The 23,128-nt window shown below is 49.8% G+C and overlaps 1 protein-coding gene across 1 annotated transcript in view; it reads left to right on the forward strand.

The window, feature by feature from the left end:
• WDFY4 (WDFY family member 4) overlaps positions 1-23,128 on the forward strand; it is a 279,361-nt gene that overhangs the window by 254,417 nt on the left and 1,816 nt on the right. Inside the window, 9 exon segments of the mRNA XM_021073024.1 lie at positions 1,797-1,888; positions 4,170-4,275; positions 4,278-4,381; positions 7,025-7,172; positions 8,168-8,352; positions 9,263-9,421; positions 16,488-16,667; positions 18,373-18,555; positions 20,549-20,633. Coding sequence (XP_020928683.1) covers positions 1,797-1,888; positions 4,170-4,275; positions 4,278-4,381; positions 7,025-7,172; positions 8,168-8,352; positions 9,263-9,421; positions 16,488-16,667; positions 18,373-18,555; positions 20,549-20,633 — 1,242 coding nt within the window.

A 23,128-nucleotide genomic window follows, 5' to 3' on the forward strand; every position in this document is an offset into this window, starting at 1 on the left:
TTTCAGGAGACCCCAGCAGGCAGGTTCCCTGGTGACTAGGTATACCTTGGGAGCTTCCACTGCAAACATCAGGGCAACTTGTGGAGGTGAGATATATGAGCCTGGGGCAAACATGGCCACTCCTCACCAGAGGCAGGGGGTGGAATCTCCCACCCTGAGGTGTGCACATGTGCATCAGCACCAGCACACTCCTGGCGCCCCAGAGCTCCCCTTCCTCAGGGCTTCCTTCGTCCTCCAAACACCGCATATGGGCCTGCCCCTCAAGCCAGACCAGGGGAGCTTGGATGAGAAGAGCCAGCCCTGCCCCAGGCACTCACCTCTCATGTGGTGGTTTGCAGACAGAATACCAATGGGGTGTTTAAAACATGCCGAGGCCCACGCTTGCTGAGCCTGGGCCCGTGGAACTTGGTGGCCTCAGCAGCATTCAGATTCTCAGATGCTTCACATGCTTCAAGGATGAGAACCTGAAAAATGTAAAGGGTAGTTCCCCTAAGATGAGATGAAGCCCATGGTAGGAGTAAGCCAGGGAAGGTGGCAGCTGAGCAGAGGCGCTGCCAGGGTCTGGGGAGAGGAGTGTGCGGAAGGGGAGCAGCAGCACCCCCCCAAGGTGGAAGCTACGTGGCTTCTGTAGAGGGGTGGTGCCCAGCTGTAGAGAAGCTGCCCATCAAGGACCCGGTATCCTCAGGGGCTTCAGGAAAACTATTGGCCATGAAGCACCTACTGTATGCAGGTATTTTTTAGGCACTGAGATTTAGTTGCATGTCCCGAGGGATTTATATTCCACGTGATGACAAGGGAGGGGGTAAAAGTATAGACAAATAAATAAGTGAAATGCTGTTTGATGCTAAGAAGTCCTATAGGAAAGAAAGTAGAAAAATTCTTCAAGGTGACTCCGAAGCCCTGGGTTACTCCTCATTCCCTGGAAGGACCTGCCTGAGGAGGTGACAGGTGAACTGAGATGGAGTGATGAGAAGGGTCAGGCCAGCCCTGAAGGCCAGAGAAAGAGGGAATGCATTCCCTCCACGGGCACAGTGAGCGCTCTGGAGCGTTTCAGCAAGACTCTAGCTAGTGTTTATTGAGCAACCAGAAAATGCCTGGAACTATTCTAAGCGCGTTATGTGTTATTTTCTCTTTTAATCCTTGTGCCAGCCCAGGAGGTAACACGTAGAAAAGTGACTCCCCAAGAGGTTAAGCCGCTTGCTCAAGGTTGTGCAGCTAATGGGGAGGAAAGAGACTTGGGCTTGAAGCCAGGCTCCTGTTCTTAATGTCTGGGGACGCTCCCTCTGAAACCCTGCTGTCTTCACTTTTAAAATGCAGGGAAAATGCATAAATTATAGTGTAGAATGAAGATTCAATAAGATGATGTGTGCCAAGCACCTAGCATAGTGCCCTGGACATAGAGTTAGGTACTCAAAATACCAGACATAGAGTTAGGTGCTCAAAATACCAGAGCTTTTATTGTTACTGTTATTACCTCCTTATTGTCTTAGCGCTGTATAAAAATCACCCAGATGAAAAGGCGCAGAGTAGACGTACAATGATGACACTGCAATTTTATGCACAGACACTGCTTCAGACACAGGGAAGGCCTCATGAAGGCCTGGTGGGGTAGAAAGCTTGGAACCCAAGTAGGAATATCCCAGGCAGAGAAGGCGGGGTCACTCCCGACAGAGGAGGCAGGAAGCAGTGTGGCCTGCGCAGGAATCGCAGGACAGCATACCGTTTACACCCCGTGGTTCCTAGCTCAGACTGGGCTCCCATTTATTCAAAGCCCTGCTGTTTTTCACCCCATTCAGGCTGCATGCAGGATGGAACAGCACTGGGAGACGTGCAACTCCCTCCCTGGGCTGATGGGGACCCTCGGAAATTCATCAGCCTGCACAGACAGGTGAGTTGAGTGGGGTCACGGCAAAGTCCCTGGTATCCAGAATAAGGACTTCAAGGGGCCTCCGTATCCGTGGAGGGCTTCTGTCCAGGTGGAGGGCTGTGATAAGCACTTTTTGAGGCTTCTGTGCCTGGAGAGCCCAGAGGAAGACCTGGATCCTGAGCCTGGGTTGGCAGTAAAAGGCTTGGGCTCCGTTTTTAGAGCTCCATTGGGCCTTTCCCTAGTGAAGTTTGTTGTGGGACTCACTGGGGAAAGCCAATTCAGATTCTCATTGAATGGCAAGTTGGGGACAAGGCATGGACAAGCCCTGCAACATATTGACCAGTGTAGGTCAGAGAGAGGCTCCCACTGGCCAAAGGATTTACCAGGACTGGGGAGGACTTGACTTACTACCCAGAAAAATGGACATGGGAAGAGACCAGAGGCCATCTTGGGGCCACTTATTCTGGATCAACAACTGGGTTACCACAATCTCACGACAACATGTTCAACATCATTAGCCCTCAGGGAAACATACATTAAAACCAGGAGATTCTGGAGTTCCCACTCTGGTACAGTGGGTTAAGAATCTGACTGCAGTGGCTCAGGTCACTGTGGAGGTGCGGGTTTGATCCCCAGCCTGGTGCAGTGGATTAAAGGATCCAGCATTGCTGCAGCTGCAGCATATATTACAGCTGTGGCTCAGATTCAATCCCTGGCCCTGGAACTTCTATATGCTGTGAGTGCAGGAAAAAAAAGGAAGAAAAAAGAGATAAACCATGAGATTCTAGTGCACATTTGGAAGAAGAGCTAAAAGTTAAAATACTGATAAAACCAGAGTGAGCAAGGATGTGGAGCAACCAGAATTCATCATGCATGGCTGGTGGGGGAAAAAACGGGCACAGCCACTTCGTAAGAGATTGGTCTTATAAAGTTGAAGATGCTTTTGCTGTATCAGCCACTCGCAGGTGTTTACCCGGAGAAATGAAAACAGTCTACAGAAAATTTTGTGTATACATATTCATCAATTTTATTTATACCAATCAAAAACAGAAAATAAAAAACAAAAATCGGGAGCTTGGGCTTATCAGACACAACTTAGAATAGCTTTACAAGGAGATCCTGCTGAATAGCATTGAGAACTATGTCTAGATACTCATGTTGCAACAGAACAAAGGGTGGGGGAAAAATATAATTGTAATGTATACATGTAAGGATAACCTGACCCCCTTGCTGTACAGTGGGAAAAAAAAAACAGAAAATAATCAAAACATTTATCAACTGATAAACGGCTAAACAAATGATACATCCACACTGTGGAATATTACTTAGTCACAAAAAGGAAACAAATGAAGGCTGCATGAAACAACATAGATGAATCTCAGAAACACTGTCCTAAGCAAAAGAAGCCACAACCCAAAGCTACATGTATACATATGGGATTCTATTTTTGTGACATGTTGGAAAAAATAAAGTATAGGGACAGAAAGCAGATCAGGGGTTAAGGTCAGGAGTAGGAGATAAGCACAAAGGCATATAAGAGAACTTTTTGAGTTAATGTAGATATTCTGTATCTTGATTCTGGTGGTGATTACATGACTGCATGCACTTTCCAGGACACATCAAATGGTAAACATTTAGGGAAAACTTTATTTTATGTAAATTACACCTAAAAAATAAACAAAAAATTGGAGGCAAGCCTGACTAGTACCAACAAAGTTGCCTTTTCCCCTGTCCTTCTCCTTGGCTAGGAGAAAGTTCTTCCTGGGTTGTCTTTGCCTCAGCAGCCATCATACTCCTGTGGCGTTACCCAAAGGTGGCCTTCTCAAAGCCATTTTGGCCATAGGCCTCAGAAAATTAACCTGGCCCAGGTGACCTAACTTTCCCAGGCCAGCGTATAAGTCCACGTGTCCTCCCAGAGGATCAAGGAGAGCCCAGACAATTCCAAATGAACGCCTTTGGGTTCTGGGGACCAAGCTTTGGAGTTGGGCTCTGCTCGGCTGAAATGGGTACCATCTCTCAGGTGAATTGGAACATGACCCACATGTTCTCTTGCTCAAGGTTATTTTATGGACTGGCTGGGCTGGTCAGACCTGTTTTGCCACTAGCTGGAGGCAGGAATTAGATGCTCTCCATGGACTACCCCTCTGCTGCTTAGTGCTCATCCAGCCCAGGGAGCCGTCTTGTCTTTCCTGTCTGTGCTGAGCCAGCATCCTGAACCACATAACCCCTCCTGATCTGTGCAGAGGGCCCATGAGTTTGTGAGGGGCCTGTAGTTTTCATGCTCTTTGGGGTTTTGTTCCAGGCTTTGGAAAGTGACTTTGTCAGTGCCAACCTGCACCACTGGATAGACCTCATTTTTGGGTACAAGCAGCAGGGCTCAGCCGCAGTGGAGGCTGTTAACACCTTCCACCCTACTTCTACGGTGACAAAATGGACCTCAGCAGCATCAGAGACCCGCTGATCAGAAGCACCATCCTGGGGTTTGTCAGCAACTTTGGACAGGTGCCCAGACAGGTACCACATGCCATCTCCTTTGTCATGCTTTCTCAAGAGTGTGTGCAGGGTGAGCTTGGATGGGAGAGAGAGTGATGAACAAGAGGAGCCCGGAGAGGTACAATGGTCTGCGGTCATCTCCCTTCAGCCTTCAGTATCAGTATCAGGGCTGAACCCTCCCTTACCATCTGCGGTTTATCAAGGTGATGGCATTGTTAGTGATAATGAGGAAGGCCACCTCCCTCAGGGCTGCATGTGGTAGACACTAGGACAGATCCACAGCATTTAGGTCTTTGTATATGTATCCTAGAGGGTTGTTGTAAAGATCCAGTGAGTTAAAACATCAAGTGCTTGAAAGTGCCTGAAATATGATTAGCACTCAACAAATTTTAGTTACTTCTGTGATTGCCTCGCTGAATCCTTTAATAGGCTCTGGGCATAGGGATCATTCGTTTACAGATCAGAAAACGGTACCTAAATACTTAAAGTTGCACCATTAGCAGGTGACAGTGAGGTAGTCTCACCCCATCCAGCTGGCTCTGAAGCCAGTGCCCTATTGGCCCCAGTATGAGAGCATCCAGGTTCTGTCCCCAGACCCCCTGGTGAAATGGCAGGGGTTTTACATGGGCCTTTCACTCCACCAGCTCCACACCGCATCAGGACAGTCAGTTAGTGATGGGAGGCTGTGCGTTTGCAATGACATCCTGATGATGGCGCACGAGAGAATCAGGTGCCTATTTGACTATCCCAGCCCTGTGGATCCTCACATGTCCATTTGGTGTCGAGATGTTTCAAATCTGAGCACAGCCATCAGGGTTCAGAGGCATGGCCCACTGTAGGGTCCCAGTCTGGACAGTCAGGAGCCACACTAGGAAATGAATGCATAGACCCACCCAACTCCAGACCAGCCTGGGCAACGGCCTTCCTCACGTGTAACCATGAGGCTAGGACAGGCTCACCTCTTCTGCCCCTTATATGACAAGCTCAGGTCTGCTCGGTTCCTAGGTAAGGGAAATGTGGAAGGGCCTGAGGTGACTTAGAGAATGGAGGGCACATCCACATGTGGGTTTGGCCAAGGAAGGCTTTCAGGAAAGAAGCTTGGGTACCCAAGTGATTTCATTCTTTAATTTAAAAGTATAATAATACAGATAAAACAAATAAGTTAAAGTAGTGGCAAAACCATCCCACTCTGTCCTGCACTATATATTCACAGACCTCGTCCACAAGCAAAAATATTTTCACATCAGTGGGATCATGGAATGCACACAATTTTAATTCTGGTTTTATTTAATAAGATGATTAAGTAAAGATCATCACAATTTAAATTCTGATTTTACTATAGGAGCTTATAAAAAGTATTTCTAGGGAGTTTCCCTTGTGGCTCAGTGGGTTACAAACCCAACTAGTATCCATGAGGACGCGGGTTCAATCCCTGGCCTCGGTCAGTAGGTTAAGGATCCAGTGTTGCCATGAGCTGTGGTGTATGTCACGGACACAGATCCCATGTCACTGTGGCTGTGGTGTAGACCAGTAGCTACAGCTCCCATTCCACCCCTAGCCTAGAACTTCCATATGCCGTAGATGAGGCCCTAAAAAGCATTAAAAAAAAAAAAAAAAAAAAAGTGCTTCTAAGCAATCATCAGAATTAGAATTCTGCAAGTGGTCCCAGCCTGAAGACAAGATTTAAACACTTCAGGACCATGCATTGTTCCATCAGGGGGTTGTGCCTGGTTAGAGGGACCCAACCTGTGATGCTTTTGTTATTCTGCTGTGCAAGGACGTCTGATCTTCATATAAAGCTTATTTAAAAATCATTGTTGTGATTTCTGTTTGTGTTGATCACCCAGTCAGCTTTACTAGATAACCAAGGGCTGTAACTGAACCAAGGCTTCTCTCACACCCCTGGACTGCCGTCTGAGCCCCATCTCTATCTTTGCACCCAGCCAAGCCCAGCTCTGCTCCATCCTGGCGCCTAGTGGATGTTTCCGTCTAGGGGCAGAGGAATGTGCCCAGGAGTTGGAAGAAGCAGCCCAGTACAGCTCAGCCGGGGAGGGGAGAGGAGGGTGGACAGCTGGAGCTGGCCTCAGCTGCACTCTCTGGGCCAGCACCAAGGCTTCTGCCAGGCAGCACGGCCTCATCCAGTTATGCAAAAAGTTTGAGTTTAGGGACAGTAGAGTGCTAAGAAAAAATGAAAACAAGAAAAGTGTGTGCCTGTGCTCTTTGGAAACTTGAATGGATGCTGTTAAGGAATTCTGTGTTGATGCCCAGATGGATGTTTGTGAGGAAGGGTTGGAAAAATATGAGAAATAGCTCAAGCAAATGAGAGATGTGATCAAGGGAGGTAAGGGGGCTATGGTGACCCTATGATGTGAGAGGCCACCCTCCGGGGAACAGGGGCCCCTCGGTGAGCTCATCCTTTTCTCAAGCAGCTTGAAGAAGGCAGATTTGGCCACCAGGGGCAGCTGCCCCCCTCTGAGCCCCGGGCCCTCACCTGCAACATTCAAAGGTTGAACCAGATGGTTCTGTTCCTGCTCATCTAGGTCAGGAGCAAGCCCAGCCCAGGCAGCACCCAGAGCAGAGGTGCAGGTGTGGCTTGCCCTGGGATAACTGCCCTGGTTGTCCTCACAACCTGTGCGGTGCCTGTCTGTCTCCTTGCCTCTCCAGCTCTTTACGAAACCCCACCCGGCCAGAACCGCTGCAGGGAAGCCCTCCCCTGGCAAGGATGTCTCTACACCTGCCAGCCTGCACGGCCACCCACAGCCCTTCTTCTATAGCTTGCAGTCGCTGAGGCCCTCCCAGGTCACGGTCAAAGGTGAGTACCTGGCCCTGCTTTGTTTGGTGCCCTGTTCCAGGGTTGCCCCTTGGGTGACTGACATTCCTTTGGAGGCTCAGGGGTACAGGACTGGGCAGGGGCTTGGGGTCTGATGTTACAGTATCTCCAGTCACAGCAGGAATCTGGGAAAGTGCTCTAGAAGTGTCCAGACCACCTCCATTATACCCTGACGTCACACCCTCCTCCACTCCTCTCTCTCTCATGAAACACACAAACACATACCCATATACCCCCTCAAGTCCAAAGCCAAGTGGGAAGGTCACCAGTTTCCTGAGGCAGGGTTGCAGCTCTACTCTTGGCAGCCATGGTCCCCATTGCCCCTGAGCACCCAGGTGGGCCTGCAGCCACTAGCCAGGAGCGTGGTCCTGGGCAGATGGCCCAGGTGTGAGTCCCAGCCCTGCTTCTCAGAGGAGCTGGGAGTGCCACCCTGGCGGGGGTCAGATGGGAGGCACGGCACAGCTTTGGGGAAGTCCCACTATGTAGAATAACTTTCTAGTCCCAAAGAATGTAAGGTCAGGTGTTTTGTTTTGTTTTTTTCTCTCTTGAAGTCCAAGAACCATGACCTTGGCACCTCCAGCTCTGCTGGATATGGTGCCCCAGAGAGTCAGGAAGGGCAGAGCCCCCAGGCTCCTTTGACTTTGTGCCCTCTGCCCTGACAGCCTGGGCTCCTCCTCCCCTGGCATCAGCCCGTAACAGACACTGAAGACCCACCTGGCCACACTCTTCATGTGTGTGCTAAGTCGGGGCAGGGGATGGGGGAGGAGACCCAGGGCCTAGGGACCTGGCTTGTGGCCAGGGGATAACATGGTGGCTGGAGAGAGGCCCTGGATGGTGGTACCTTGAGGAGGAGCAGCTCCTGTCTGGGCAGGGGCTCTGCCAAGCCCTGTTGGCCTGCAGAGGGCTCCTCTCTGGGCCAGGCTAGAGTGGGTGATGCCTTTTGATGTGTCATCTCAGCCATACTGACTGGGGGGCAGATATGTACCTTTTCTCTCTAGGCTCGGAATCCCCCAAAGGAGCCATCGGCCACATCGTCCCCACAGACAAGACCATCCTGGCCGTGGAGACAAACAAGATGCTGCTGCCTCCTCACTGGAGCAGGACCTTCAGCTGGGGCTTCGACGACTTCAGCTGCTGCCTGGGCAACTATGGCTCTGACAAGGTGAGCGAGGCCAGGGCCCAGGGTGGGCCCAGGGCCTCCGCCTCCATTCTGCAGAGGCAGAGGTGGTCAGGGGATGGGCATACCCAAAGCAGCCACAGCCACCTATGCCCCTCTTCCTCCACATGGCTGTTCCCCAGCCTGGGACCAAGAGGGTTCTGGCGACTATGCCAAGGGGCCTGTGGGTCATGCCTTCCCCCGTGTTACCAGTAGTGGAGACTGTGACAGTTAGCTGTGCATGCCATCACCTCCACGGCGGTCACTTGGCTACATCAGTCCCACCCAGACTATCACTCAGTCTGGTGGAAAGTCCAGGGACTCCTCCAGTCCCAATCACGGCTTAGACTCGACACATACTGAACCCTGGGCAGGCGGCCAGAAGCGAGCCATCCTGTTACCCACTCCCGCCTCTGCATTAGGCCATCCTGTTGTCTCTACCTGCTGCGTGTGGCCCCAGCCACCTCCCAGCCTCCTTTCCCACCCTTGCTCCTCTCCCACCTGTCACAAGGTATGAACTCCCTGCCTACCCAGCTCCCTCGCCCCTCCCAACCTTCCCCACCTCCTTCATGAGGCAGCTGGCCACACTGTCCCAGATGTCACCCCTTCCTGAAAGCTGGCTCTGACTTCCTCATCTTCACAGAACATCTCCGCTGTGTCCCCATAACCTCTTGCTGGCTTGTCTGTCCTCCCCTGCTCCTTGGGTAGTTATGAGCTCTTTGGGGACAGGCCTAGATGGCCTGGATTTTGTCACCAGGGCTTATCTTGAACAAGTGACATCTCTGGGTTCCCAGAGCCCACAGGCAGGCCAGCGGGAACATCCAGGCCTGCCTGTACCCTCTGTCACCCTGTCCCAGCTCCCCGCCCTCTGCCAGCCCTGGCATGGGTGCTCATCCCACTCCTCTGTCTCCCACAGATCCTGATGACCTTCGAGAACTTGGCCCCCTGGGGCCGCTGTCTGTGTGCCGTGTGCCCATCCCCCACCGTGATCATCACCTCCGGGGCCAGCGCTGTGGTATGCGTGTGGGAGCTCAGCATAGCCAAAGGCCGCCCCACAGGCCTGCGGCTCAAACAGGTACTGTGCCTCCGCAGGTGTGGTGCCTCCTTGGGCAGGTGTAGTGCCCTAGCATGTGCCAACTCCCTAAGCACCTAAAGCCCTGCCTCCCTGGGGAGCAAAGAACCCAGTAAGGCACTGCAGGCAGCACAGGGCTCTGTATCTTTAAAGGGCACCGTTTCATGCCCTTGGGTGGATTTAAGCCCATCGGACCGGAGCTACCCTGGAGACCACACCCCAGTGAGAGAGGTAGCTTATACATCAGGGCCAGCGAAATCTGGACTTTTTTGATTTTTGCTTTAGGGGACGTTTCTGAGCATTTTTCATGGGCACTTTTATGGGAATAATCTCATTTTACCTCCTTAACAACCTCTACTTCTTTGGTGAAAATTCAGGTGCGAAGAGATTTAGTGATTTGTCCAAGATCATAGAGTCAGAGCATAAAAGACCATCTCAGAACAGGGGTGGCCGTGGGGGAAGCCAAGTGAGGAAACTAGGAGGCAGAAAACTCATTCTGGTCCTACCTCACAAACCACGGCTGCCTCCAGGAATAAGCAGAGAGGTACTGACTGCTTACTTAAGACCCTGCACGTGAATGGTAATCTTGGAAAGCAGGTACTGTTATTCTCATTGTCTGAAGAGACAACTGAGGCTCAGAAAGGTCGGTTTGCATTTTAATCTAGGCTTATCTAACTTTAAACCTTGTGCTTTCCCCTGTGTACACTTGAACTTGCTGGAGAATATTGCTAGGACACACTTCCAGCTCCAAAATGCAGTCCATTTCACATGTGTGTTTTAGTGATCCACATAGCCCCAGAGTAACAAAAAAAAAAAAAAAATGTTAATCATACAAGGATCACCACTGAGCAGATTTCCTCAGCTGGACGTGTTTCACTGGAACTGATTCTGGGTTTTTCTAGGTGCTTTCCTAGTCACTCAGGTCTCCCCAGAGCCTGCCCTGGTCCCTGGGTGCCACCCGCAGCACATGCGTGCTACATGGCGGATGCTCAGTAAACGTGGGGTGAAGGAAGGCGTGGTCAGTACTGAGGGAGCTGGTCAGTCCTGGAGAGGAAGTGGCACCTGCTGAGAGCCAGTTGTGCAGGTCAAGGGCAGGCTGCCTTCACCAACCTCTGGGGGGAGGGGGGGCTCTCCCTAGCTGGCCTTGGAGCCCCTGTCTTTTTGGTCTTCACCTTCCTGACCTAAGTGGAGAGACTGTGCGTTATGATTATAAGCAGGAAGGAGCCCTTTCTCCCAGGCATCACTCCCAGGACAGCGGGAGAGCAGCCCAACCCCAGAGCTGCCTTGCCGACCTGGGGAAGCGACCCCTCCCCCCTCGCTGCTCCAAGGTCCAGTTTAGCGGTAAAGATGCACCGTAAAAGCCCTGGTATTGATAGCATAAAATGTAATTTATCATCCCCTCCTAGTCCTAAATCAAGAGGAAAAGGTACGGGGAATTCCCACATGCTCTTATTTCCTAAGCGAAATAAAACATTCAGCATTTACTTTCTGAGACTGGCATGGCCTTGGGTATCTCCCAGACCAGCAGCGGCTCAGAGAGGGGAGTCTGTCCCTGACATGTAGACAGAGAATTCATCACTAAATAGCGTCATTAACAGTTTTTTAAAAGCATGTTATTTTTGAAGATACTACAATTTTACAGTCAAATTTCAAATTCACTTCAAACAGGTCTCTATAATCCTTATAAAAGTTCTCATTGTTGCCTCTTCCCATCTCCAGTTATGCATATTTATGCCATTCTGATCATTGTGTAGATATGTTGATTCTATTTTCACCCATCCTATCAAATTGTTTCCACTTTTCTGCGGTCTCTATAATTTATTTTTTTAATTTTAATTTTTAAAAATTTTTTCATTATAGCTGGTTTACAGTGTTCTTTCAGCTTTCTACTGTACAGTATGGTGACTCGGTTATACATACATGTATAGATTCTTTTTTCTCACATTATCATGCTCCACCACAAGTTACCAGACATAGTTTCCAGCGCTACACAGCAGGATCTCATTGCCTATCAATTCCAAAGGCAATAGTCTGCATCTATTAATCCCAAGTTTCCCATCCATCCCACTCCCTCCCCCTCCCCTTAGGCAACCACAAGGCTATTCTCCAAGTCCATGATTTTCTTCTCTGTGGAAAGGTTCTCTGTGCTGTATATTAGATTGTAGATATAAGCGATATCATATGGTATTTGTTTTTCTCTTTCTGACTTATTTCACTCAGTTTGAGGGTCCCTAGTTCCATCCATGTTGCTGCAAATGGCATGATTTTGTTCTTTTTATGGCTGAGTAGTATTCCATACCACATTGTCTTAATCCATTCATCTGTTGATGGACATTTGGGCTGTTTCCATGTCTTGGCTACTGTGAATAGTGCTGCAATGAGCATGCGGGTGCATGTATCTTTTTCAAGGAAACTTTTGCCCAAGAGTGGGATTGCTGGGTCATATGGTAGCTCTATGTATAGTTTTCTAAAGTATCTCCATACTGCTTTCCATAGTGGTTGTATTAACTTACATTCCCACCAACAGTGCAAGAGGGTTCTCTTTTCTCCACGCCCACTCCAGCATTTGTGGACTCATTAATGATGGCCATTCCGACGGGTGTGAGGTGGTATCTCATGGTAGTTTTGATTTGCATTTCTCTAATAATCAGTGGTGTTGAGCATTTCTTCATGTGCTTGTTAGCCATCTGTATATCTTCTTTGGAGAAATGTTTATTCAGATCTTTTGCCCATTTTTCCATTGGGTTGTTGGCTTTTTTGCTGTTGAGCTGTATAAGTTGTTTGCATATTTTAGAGATTTAAGCCCTTGTCAGTTGCATCATTTGAAACTATTTTCTCCCATTCTGTAAGTTGTCTTTTTTGTTTCCTTTGCTGTGCAAAAGCTTGTCAGTTAGGTCTCATTGGTTTATTTTTGCTTTGATTTCTGTTGCTTTGGGAGACTGACCTGAGAAAACATTTGTAAGTTTGATGTCAGAGAATGTTTTGCCTATGTTCTCTTCCAAGAGTTTAATGGTGTTCTGTCTTATATATAAGTCTTTAAGCCATTTTGAGTTTATTTTCATGCATGGTGTGAGGATGTGTTCTAGTTTCATTGATTTGCATGCTACTGTCGAGGTTTCCTAGCAATTCTTGTTGAAAAGACTGTCTTTTTCCCATTCTGTGTTCTTGCCTCCTTTGTCAAAGATTAATTGACCATAGGTGTCTGGGTTTCTTTCTGGGTTCTCTATTCTGTTCCATTGGGTCTGTTTTGGTACCAGTACCATAGTGTCTTGATGACCGTGGCTTTGTAATATTGCCTGAAGTCTGGGAGAGTGATGCCTTCTGCCTCCAAATCAATTGTTCCTCAGAATTTCTTTGGCAGTTCTGAGTCTTTTGTGGTTCTATATAAATTTTTGGATTGTTTGTTCTAGTTCTGTGAAAAATGTCATGGGTAATTTGATAGGGATTGCATTGAATCTGTAGATTGCTTTGGGTAGTATGGCATTTTTACAATATTAATTTTTCTGACCCATGAGTATGGAATATCTTTCCATTTCTTTGTATCTTTAATTTCATTGATTGATATTATATAGTTCTTAGAATAGAAGTCTTTCACCTCCTTGGTCAGGTGTATTCCCAGGTATTTGATTTTGGGGGTCTGGTCCTGTCGGATCTGGTGGATCCAGTCTGGTCCGGTCTGATCCAGTCAGGTCCGGTCTGACCCAGTCACATCCGGTCTGACCTGGTCAGGTCCAGTCTGATCCGGTCTGGTTCGGTTGTGTCTGGTCAGGTCCGGTCGGGTCCAGTCTGGTGCAGTCTGGTCCAGTCTGATCCGTCAGGTCCAGTCGGGTCCAGTCTGGTCCAGTCTGATTGGAACAGGTCTGGTTCGGTCCAGTCTGATCCAGTCTGGTCCAGTCTGTTCCGGTCTGATCCGGTCATGTCTGGTCTGGTCCAATCAATTCCAGTCTGGTGCAATCTGGTCCGGTTGGGTCCAGTCTAGTGTGGTCTGGTCTGGTCTGATCCAGTCGGGTCCGGTCTGGTCTGGTCTGATCTGGTCTGGTCTGCTCTAATCCGGTCAGGTCTGATTGTGCCCAGTCTGGTCCTGCCTGATCCAGTCTGATCTGGTTGTGTCTGGTCTGGTCCGGTCTCGTCCAGTCTGATCCGGTTGTGTCCGGTCTGGTCCAGTCTGATCCGGTTGTGTTTGGTCTAATCTGGTCTGATCCAGTTGTTTCCGGTCTGGTCTGGTCTGATCCAGTTGTGTCTGGTCTAATCCGGTTGGGTCTGGTCCAGTCAGGTTGTGTCTGGTCTGTTCCGGTCCGATATAGTCGAGTCTGGTTTGGTCCGGTCTGATCCGGTTGGGTCCAGTTGGGTCCGGTCGGGTCCGGTCTGATCTGATTGTGTCCAGTCTGGTCCGGTCTGATCCGGTCATATCCAGTCGGGTCTGGTCTGATCCAGTCTGTTCCAGTCTGGTCTGGTTTGGTCTGGTCAGGTCCGGTCTGGTGCAGAGTCTCTATAATTTACATTTCAGTTGTTCCGTATTATTTCATTTCCATAAAATTACATTTCAATTGTTTTATCTCAGTGCACAACAGTTTAATAAACCATTTCTTTTAAAACCAGACAATTACATTGCTTCCAAGTTTTAACTATTTTAAATGGTGCTGCAGAAAACATATGGATTGCTGGTTGCTTCTGATTAATTGTTCCCTTATAATAAATTTCAACAAGTAGAATTACAGAGCAATGACATAATGCTTTCTGTAATGGTTCTGTGGCTTTACTATGCCACCCACCACAGTTAATAAGGGGTACCCATCTCACCACAACATATCTAGTATGGGGAATTATTTTCAGGTTTTTTTTCCCACTGTACAGCATGGGGACCAAGTTACACATACATGCATACATAATTTTTCCTCCCATTGTTGTGCTGCGATGTAAGTATCTAGACATAGTTCTCAATGCTACACAGTAGGATCTCATTGTAAATCCATTCCAAGAGCAATAGTTTGCATCTGTTAACCCCAAGCTCCCAATCCCTCCCACTACCTCCCTCTCCCTCTCCCCCCGGGCAGCCACAAGTCTATTCTCCAAGTCTATGATTTTCTTTTCTGTGGAAACGTTCATTTTCAGAAGCTTTTATTTTATTTATTTATTTATTTTTATTTTTTTGTCTTTTTAACGCTGTACCCTGAGGCATATGGACGTTCACAGGTTAGGGGTCAAACTGGAGCTGTAGCCACTGGCCTACACCATAGCCGCAGCAACACCAGCTCCTTAAGCCACTGAGCAAGGCCAGGGATCAAACCTGCATCCTCATGGATCCTAGTCAGATTCGTTTCTGCTGAATCACAATGGGAACTCCTAATTATTATTATTATTATTTTTTGCTACTTAGATATTAGGTGGTAGAGTGGAGTTATTTTAATTGGCCATGGAGAGAAGTATTATTCTGAGAAAACAAAAGAGCCAATGAAGAACATTTAAAATTCCTGTCCTTCATTTTTTTCCCTAGGACTTTCCAAATGGCAGGTGGTGCTGGCTGCCTCATGGTGCTTCAGTTTCTGGGCTGGTGGGAGGCAAGAACCTTGGGCAGTGGGCAGTAGGCAGTGACCTTGCCTGCAGGCTGATCCTCTCAGTTTTCCCCACAGAGAGCAGCAGCCTGGCTCTGCCTCCCATCCTTGATAGTGTGAATAGGTGATGGGCTCACAGCCTCTGACTCGGGATCCCCGGCCCTTCTGCCTGGGTCCTCTGGCCTGCTCTGTTTGGAGTTGTCCTGAACTTAACCATCAGATGCAATTCATTCTGGGAAGTCCGCCAGAAAGCTCCTGTCAAAGCCTTTGCTTCCCTCTCTTCATTTACACACTTTCCACCTCCTAAGATGACCCCAGCCTTCTGCCGTGGGTCACATCTAGAACCTTACCAGCACAGTCTGGTTGGTGCCACTTTAGGATCCATGGAACACAAATGAGAATCTGTAGCAGAACTTTTAATTGCTGTGACCAGGCAAAGTGACAGCTTTCAAAAATGATGCTCAGCCTCAAGGACCCAAATAAGTGAGCAGTGGATGGTCCTAAGGGTGGAGGTTTGCCACTAGAGGAGGCAGCGTGGTCATGTTTTATAAGAATGCTGCCTCCATACTTCTCAGGCTGATGGCAGATTTCGGAAAGCAGGCGCGTGTGTGCATGACAGCTGTCAGACCAGGCTTACCCGGCAGCCCCTGGGATGACTGTGATGGAAACCACATCGCTGCCAGCAGCAGTGGGCCGGGCAGGCCTCCACAGTCCCTCGGGAACGTGTTCCTCAGGAGCAAGGACACCAGCCAGATCTGGACATATAACCATACACAACCCAAGCCAGACCCCACACAGGCCAACCTGAGGGCCAAGACTGTGGCCCCAGGGCACCCACTGCCAGGTAGCCAGACTGGATATGAACCCGGATCCTTCAGCCTTGAAAAGTCACATCTTTTCCCCTATGATCTGATCTCCCTGTCTTCTTCCCAGTTTCATTTCCAGGGCCACACGTGTTTCTGAGGTTCCCTTAGTGTGAGTCCCAAACTTGAACATGCCTGAAAATTCCCTGGACTGCTTATGAAAACCCAGGTTTTGGGGCCCCACCCCCAGAATTTCTGACTCCATGGGTCTGTGTGGGGTCCAAGAATTTATGTTTCTGACAAGTTCCCAGATGAGTGCTGCTGGTCAGGACACCACACATTACAGATCAGTGCTCTTGCATGTTAATAGCGCTACGTGCTACCTCAGATGCAAGACAACACTGGGGGGGGGGGGGGGTACAGAACATAGGGATGCTATGCCTGGTGTCTCTGCTTGGGTGTGGTAACAGGACTATTGATTCTCCCCAGCTGGGCCCAACCCTAGAAAGGGATGGTGCTGAGAGGCCAGCCAGGGACCCATGAGCACGCGTGCACACGCATGAACTCATACACACACACACACCCCACAGAGTTTGGAGTCACTCAGAATCTCTATTTCCTGATCTGGGCCCCACAGTAAAAGGAGGGCAGACTATGTCCCCAGGTTGCTGGAAGGTCCATCTCACGACCTGTGCTTCCATCTCCTGTCCCTAGGCCTTGTATGGACACACGCAGGCTGTCACATGCCTGGCAGCCTCAGTCCCCTTCAACCTCCTGGTGAGTGGCTCCCAAGACCGCACCTGCATTCTGTGGGACCTGGACCGCCTTACCCACGTGTCCCGCCTGCCTGCCCACAGGGAGGGCATATCGGCCATTGCCATCAGTGACATCTCGGTAAGACCCCTCCTTTCAACATCTGTGTCCTCGAATGTCTGTTCATCTGCGTGGTGGACAGGTCACCAGGGGTGAAGACTGCCCCAGAGTGCTGAGAGGCGTTCTCTCCGCAGGCAGAGTGGGGCCGTCCACAAGTGCAGCATCTGCGTCTCTATTTTACTTGTGCTTCTTTATTTTTTTCCCTTGGGGCGGAAGGGTGGTGGGAGACTCTGACATGGGCATCAGGGAGTTGGGGCAGGAAGTTGGCTTGGGTGAGGGAACTTCTGGGCTTGACTGACTAATTCAGCCAGTTGAAAATCAGTGGTGACTCAGCAGATGTCTCTGAAATCCAAGGTGGGAAGTGCTCTGCTTGTCCCTCCATGCCGGCTAGGAAAGATAAGCCTGTCAGGAACGTGCATGTGTGTGTGTGTGTGTGTGTGTGTGTGTGTGTGAGAGAGAGAGAGAGAGAGAGAATTGTATATGTATATGCTTATGTATATGTATATCAGTGTAGTGCTTATTCTACACTGGAATCCCTATAACAGGGTATGAGGTTTTCTGAGGATGTAGAGGCTCTGTATCTGCTGATGAAAGACCCCAGGGGCTTAGAGCATGGCAGACTGAGCAGGGCTATCACAGGAGGAGGAAGGGATGATGAAGGAGGCTCCTGGTGCTAACTTTGGCTGAAGATGGTGCTCTAAGTAGGCTTGAATCCAGGATGAATATTGGGCACATGGATGGATGAATGGATAGACAGGCAGATGGAGAGATGAATGCGCGTGTAGATGGGTAGAAGGATGGACAGTGGGTGAATGGATGAGTGGGAGGATGTCCTGGGGAAAGCACCAAGCCCTGATCTGGGAGAAAATAAAATTCATAAAGAATTATGTCCCCAGGCCTCGGAGAAGACGGATATTTGGGATCACAATATGTTTAACCCAGCTTGTCCTGGAGCTGTTGAGTTCACTAAGAGCCTGCCGGACCCAGTGATGGGTGCTGGGTAGAGATGTGTCAGACATGGTCTCCAGCCTCAGGAAGGGGCATGATGGAGCCCAGCCCAGGGAGCTGTGCAGGAGCATGGAGCTCCCTACATCCCTTTGTGGTTAGGGCAAGGTTCAAAGGCATGGCCCCCGATGGCTCCTGGGGTCCTTGGTGACAGTGACCACTGCTCTATTAGACACAAAATAGAAAAGACTTGAGGAGTATGCACTCTGGACACAAACATTTCAGGAGATGCAGTGGGAATATTTCTCCCCAGAAATGCCCTCCGGAGGGACCTTGATTTTAAGAGCCTGATTTTAAGAGCCACGTAGTCATTAAAACTTCTGAACCCTGACTTCTGCTGGATGTCATCCAAAGCTGTCCAGCCAGGTGTAGACCCTCTGTCCAGAGCCAGGGTGGTGGTGTCCAGGCTGGGTCTTCTATGCTAGTCAGTATGCTGCAGGGGGAGGGTGTCAGGAGGACCCCAAAGGGTGAGTGAGCCCATCGGTTTGTGCTGGAGAAAGCAGTAGCCAAACACCCACTTGCAGTGTGAAGGAACCAGAAACGCACAGGTGTGTGAAGACATAGCAGACCCATGAGTCAGCTGGGAGGAAGTGGGTGTCTTCGGGGTCTGGGTTAGTCCTCAGAAGATGGCTGGTTGGGGGGCCTGGGTGTACAAACTGGGCAGCTGGGCATATGGGCAGGCAGTGATGGCAGCTGGAAGTGAAGCCCACTCTCATCACAGGGCACCATTGTTTCCTGTGCGGGAGCCCACTTGTCCCTGTGGAATGTCAATGGACAACCCCTGGCCAGCATTACCACAGCCTGGGGCCCAGAAGGAGCCATAACCTGCTGCTGCGTGATGGAGGGGCCAGCATGGGACACAAACCATGTGATCGTCACTGGGAGTCAAGATGGCATGGTCCGGGTAGGTGTGTCTTGGGCAGAATGAGAACATGGTACAAGAAATGTGTTTATCTGCATCTACCCATTTCCTCTAATGATCAAATCTGCGGGCTACCTTCAAGACCACTTCAGAGAAGGTCCCCACGGCAAGTGAGGGTCAAGGCAAGGCTCTTTCCAGGCAAAACGTAAATAAATAAAATCACATAGTACATAGAATTATGAAAAAACGTTATACACGTGTAAACTCATACCATGAAATAAACACTTAATTATCACAAGATAGGAAAGCTGAGTGGTCAAATGCATAAGAACACAGTCTAGTACTAAAAAGAGGCATTCGGGCTATTCATTCATCCATTCACCCACTGGTCCATCCATCCATCCATCCTTCCAGCCACTAATCCATCCACCCGTCCCTCTGTTTATCCCCTTACCTACTCATTCATCCATACACTATACCATTCATCCAACCATCCTTTCATTCTCCCATCAGTATATTCTTCCATCCAGCCATCCACCCACCTATTTGTCCCTTCAACTATCCATCCATCCATCTACCTAACACTCACTGAACTCTGGCTCTGAACCAAGCACTTCATACAAGCCACAGGGTACACAGATGAATGATAAACAGGCCCTTGTCCTCAAGATGCTCATAGTCTAGGAGAGAAGACAAACAGAAAATACATGTGTGTGGTTGATGCTAAGACTGGGATAATCAACGCGTGCCAGGGCTCCTCCCAGGAGAGCCATGCAGAGCGATCATCAGGAACAAGACAAGAGAGAGAAGCATTGATTTGGGAGGAATAGCATGGGAAGAACAAAATAGAGGTGATTTTTCTGAGACTGACAGGAAGGATAAAGGAATAAATAAGAGAAGGAATAATTAAGAGGCTTACTCAAAAAAACTCACTTGCATCCCTCAGTGTCTGAAAGGAAATGTCAGTTGAACACCATAAAGTATTCAAGAAAATGCCCTTTGAATTTTACAGGCACTGGTGAAAGCTCACTGTGCACCAACACGGCTAAAAATAGCCTTGTCCTCCTGGAGCCTGCACGCTCAAAGACTCAGAAAAATCACCTAGAGGCCGCTTCAGGAAGCAGAACGAATAGCATGGCAGGGGCCCCAGGGGAGCAGGATTTATTTCCAGCAGAGAGACAGCAGAGGAGGTGACATTTCAGCAGAGCCCTGTGAATGAGGAGAAGCCAGGGCATATGCAGAAGGCCAGGCGGGTGGAGGGGCCAGCGTGCATGGACAGGAGAGAGGAGAGCTCCCCCTCCAGAAGTTCCCTTACGGGCCCCATCTGTGGGCTGTGGGGGATTGGGTCTCTGCAGAGAGCAGGGTGTCTCGGGTCACAGAGGTCCAGGCAGGGTGGGTGGTGAGCTGCATTGTGGGGCAGTCAGGAGAACCAGGTGAGCTGAGCCACAGCTGCCTTTCTCCCGTGGGCCCCCAGAGCATGAGCGAGAGTATTGCAGGCGCTCGGTGCCTTCCACTCAGTGCAGTAACCGAGCTCCCGGAACAGCCCAGCACTGGGCTACACCCTCTGTGGCGCTCACAGCAGTTTGTAATGCAGGCTGCTCACTGTCCTGCAGGGACAGAAAGTCCAGGCTTAGCAAGTGAGATGCCACCTGCGGTCAGCCTGAGGGCCAGAGGCCAGCCAGTGGTTAGGGAGGCCTCTGAGATTGGTGGCAGAGAGACAAGAAGGCACTAGCTCAGTAATATGCTAATAAGCTGGCTGCTGAGTCTGGTCCCTGCAGGTCAGGAGCTGAGGGGATCTGCCCTGTGACCCAAGGTAGGGAGTATTTGTCCCATCTGCAGTTGTGTTCTGCCCAGCCTCTGTGCAGGGAAACTGCAGGCTGAGTAGGCTTTTTCCAGAGAGAAGATCAACATCAGAAGTGAACAGGGCCATGGCCCTCTTCCCTCAGGGTCCCCCAGGTGTGGCGGAATGGTTGGGGCCCTAGCCTGCAGACAGGCTCATTTCCCCAGCCTATGGCATGTTCTCTTTTCTGGACAGATCTGGAAGACTGAGGATGTGAAGATGTCTGTTCCCAGGCAGGCAGCACCAGAGGAGCCCTGGGCTCTCCCTCCAAGCCCCAGAGGTAACTGCCCTGGCCTTGCTCAGCCCTCCCTCCCCTCTTCCCTGCTCGGGCCAGGGATTGCAGCTCCACCTAGGCCTGCAGAGCCCAGGGAAGCCATTGAGCCTCTTGGGATGTTGAGGGGACAGGACACAGTTTCCTGGTGGAGTATAAAGCTGTGTAGAGGAGCCCCATCGAGTCCTGACCTCAGGGATCAGCCTTGCAGGGACCAGGGAGCTCTGGGATGTTCCTGGGATGTGTGAACACGGGGTGGTGGTCAGGGGCTCCTGAGCTTCAGGAAGGGGAGACACCTAGCAGGGCTTGGTCTGACACTCTCCATCTGCCTGGGTGACCCTTGAATACCACACTCCCTAGCCCAGGGCCCAGGTCCAGCTGGCTGGCTGTTGGCCTGGACTGCCAGCCTGCAGACAGGAATGGGGAGGGCCCTGCTGTGTTCCCCGGGAGGGGAAGTCATTCCTTAGTCCCAGTCTGTCCTGGTGAGCCTGACTCACACACTCAACTCCCATGGCAAGTTCCCTGAAGTGGGTCTGGGGGGCACCTGCATCAGCAGCGTCCAAGAGGCTCATTGAACATTTAGATCCGAGTCCTGATTTCAACCCATCACCTCCTCCAGTGCAGCCAACCTTTCCCAGCTCTGTCTTCATCAAAGGGTCTGACCCAGAACTGAGACGTCTTTCTTGGTACCCATGATTAAAGGAAAAGAAAGCATGTTATCAAGACATGAGAATTCTGTTATCACAGGTCCTTCTGGTTTGCTCTGCATCCCAGGACCGGTAATCCTCCACAAGAGAGAATTTTTCTAGAAGGACGAGGAGGGCTGCCTTCTAAAGAGAGTAGTCATTTTTAGTTAGTTCATTTCTAACACGTAGTCCATACCTCCTCAGCTCATCTCGTCACTGACTCATGGATTCTTTATTCACACAAGCCTATGTATTTGCTCAGCCTCTGCGGGCTTCTAGGCTCCACATGGGAATCCTGTCCTTCAAGATTACACCGTCTGGAAGCCCTTGTCGACAGTCTGGGCTGACTCAGAGTGGTGACTTTACAAGAGTTTACAACCACTGTGGATTCAGTTCACTGGTCCCAGGATCTCTAGGATCCTTTGGGACCACAAGAAATCTGCCTACTGCCCTGTGAAAAGAAGGGTGTGAAGACTGTGCATTCCAAGGAGCTCACAACTCTTTGAGAACAGGGACCAAAGGCCTTCTCCCACCCCGCCCACTAGGAGGAGAGCCAACACAGGGTTCTTACTCTCCAGCCTGCTTCGGGAGCCATTCTGTGGCACAGGCACATGAGAGCATGCATTTTGACCTTGGGCTCAGCTGCCCACTTCTGAAGCTACCAAGGTCCACTATGCTAAAGGCATGAGCTCAGCTCACCATCAACAAGTGGACATCTGAGCAAGAATGATGGCTGCCTGGGTGGGTGGATGGATGGAGGGACAGATGGACAAAGAGCCATTCTGGTGGTCATGGAAGTACCTATGCATTCATGGGTTTCTCCTCAGGATCAACACAGTTATAGTTATTGGATATGGAGTCTAGTGAGATGAGAAGCAAGATGAAAATCAGGAAAGAAGGCTCTAGACCCAACTCTGTCTCCAGCAACTTCTTTGGCCCTCAGGTCCCCTCTCTGTCAATAGAAGTACTGCCTGTACATTCTAACTTGTGGGAAGCTGATGAAGAAAGATAATGGACATGAACAAGAATCTACTCAACAAAATGCAGGTCATTAAAATCGTTTTCTCAGACTTCTAGGAGAACTTCCCCTAACACATCGGCCGATGACATTCGGGGTCTGACAAGATGGTGTCAGGCCAATAGGAGCCTCCGGCCCGCATCTATCCCCTGCTGTTTGTCCTGATCTGTCTGAGGTCAGCACTGTCAAACCAAAGTAACTGCCAGAGTTGTGGTTACAGTTCAAGGGAGGATTTGGATGAAATGACACGAGGGCACAGATGTGTTCATAAAAATCAGGCTGGGCCACAGCTTAGAGTTAGTAAATTCATGTGCACATTTACAAACCTAAGGCCCTGGAGAGCGTGTTGTTCTCATGATATTGCTTAAACCTGTTTTGTTGGAAAGGGACCAGTACTGGGCCTGACACGGTATTTGGACACGTCTCCCGGTGTGTGTATTGCTGCACCCCTCAAATGCCTTAAAGGCAAGAAAGGAGTTCTTTGAGGACATTAAGAATACTGCATTTATGTAATTTCTGTCTGGAACTCATTTGTTTGTCATTTGCAGCAAGGACCAAGCCAGTTGAGTTCAGTTTATTTCAGGAATCACTCCACAGATTTGGGCTCAATCTGGTGCATAAAAGGGGCTTGGGAAAAGCTTGATTTGGGGCCTTTTGCACAAACGCAAAATGCGCATGCATTTCCTGATGCACAGACCTGTCTGCCTCCCAGGGACAGCTGGGGAGCTGTGTCAGTTCTGCCCGACTCCACCCAAGTGACTTTGCAGCGATGTACCCAGCTAATGTCTCTCCACCTCACC

This window comes from Sus scrofa, chromosome 14, assembly GCF_000003025.6.
Source record: "Sus scrofa isolate TJ Tabasco breed Duroc chromosome 14, Sscrofa11.1, whole genome shotgun sequence".
In the NCBI taxonomy this organism is placed as follows: Eukaryota; Metazoa; Chordata; class Mammalia; order Artiodactyla; family Suidae; genus Sus; species Sus scrofa.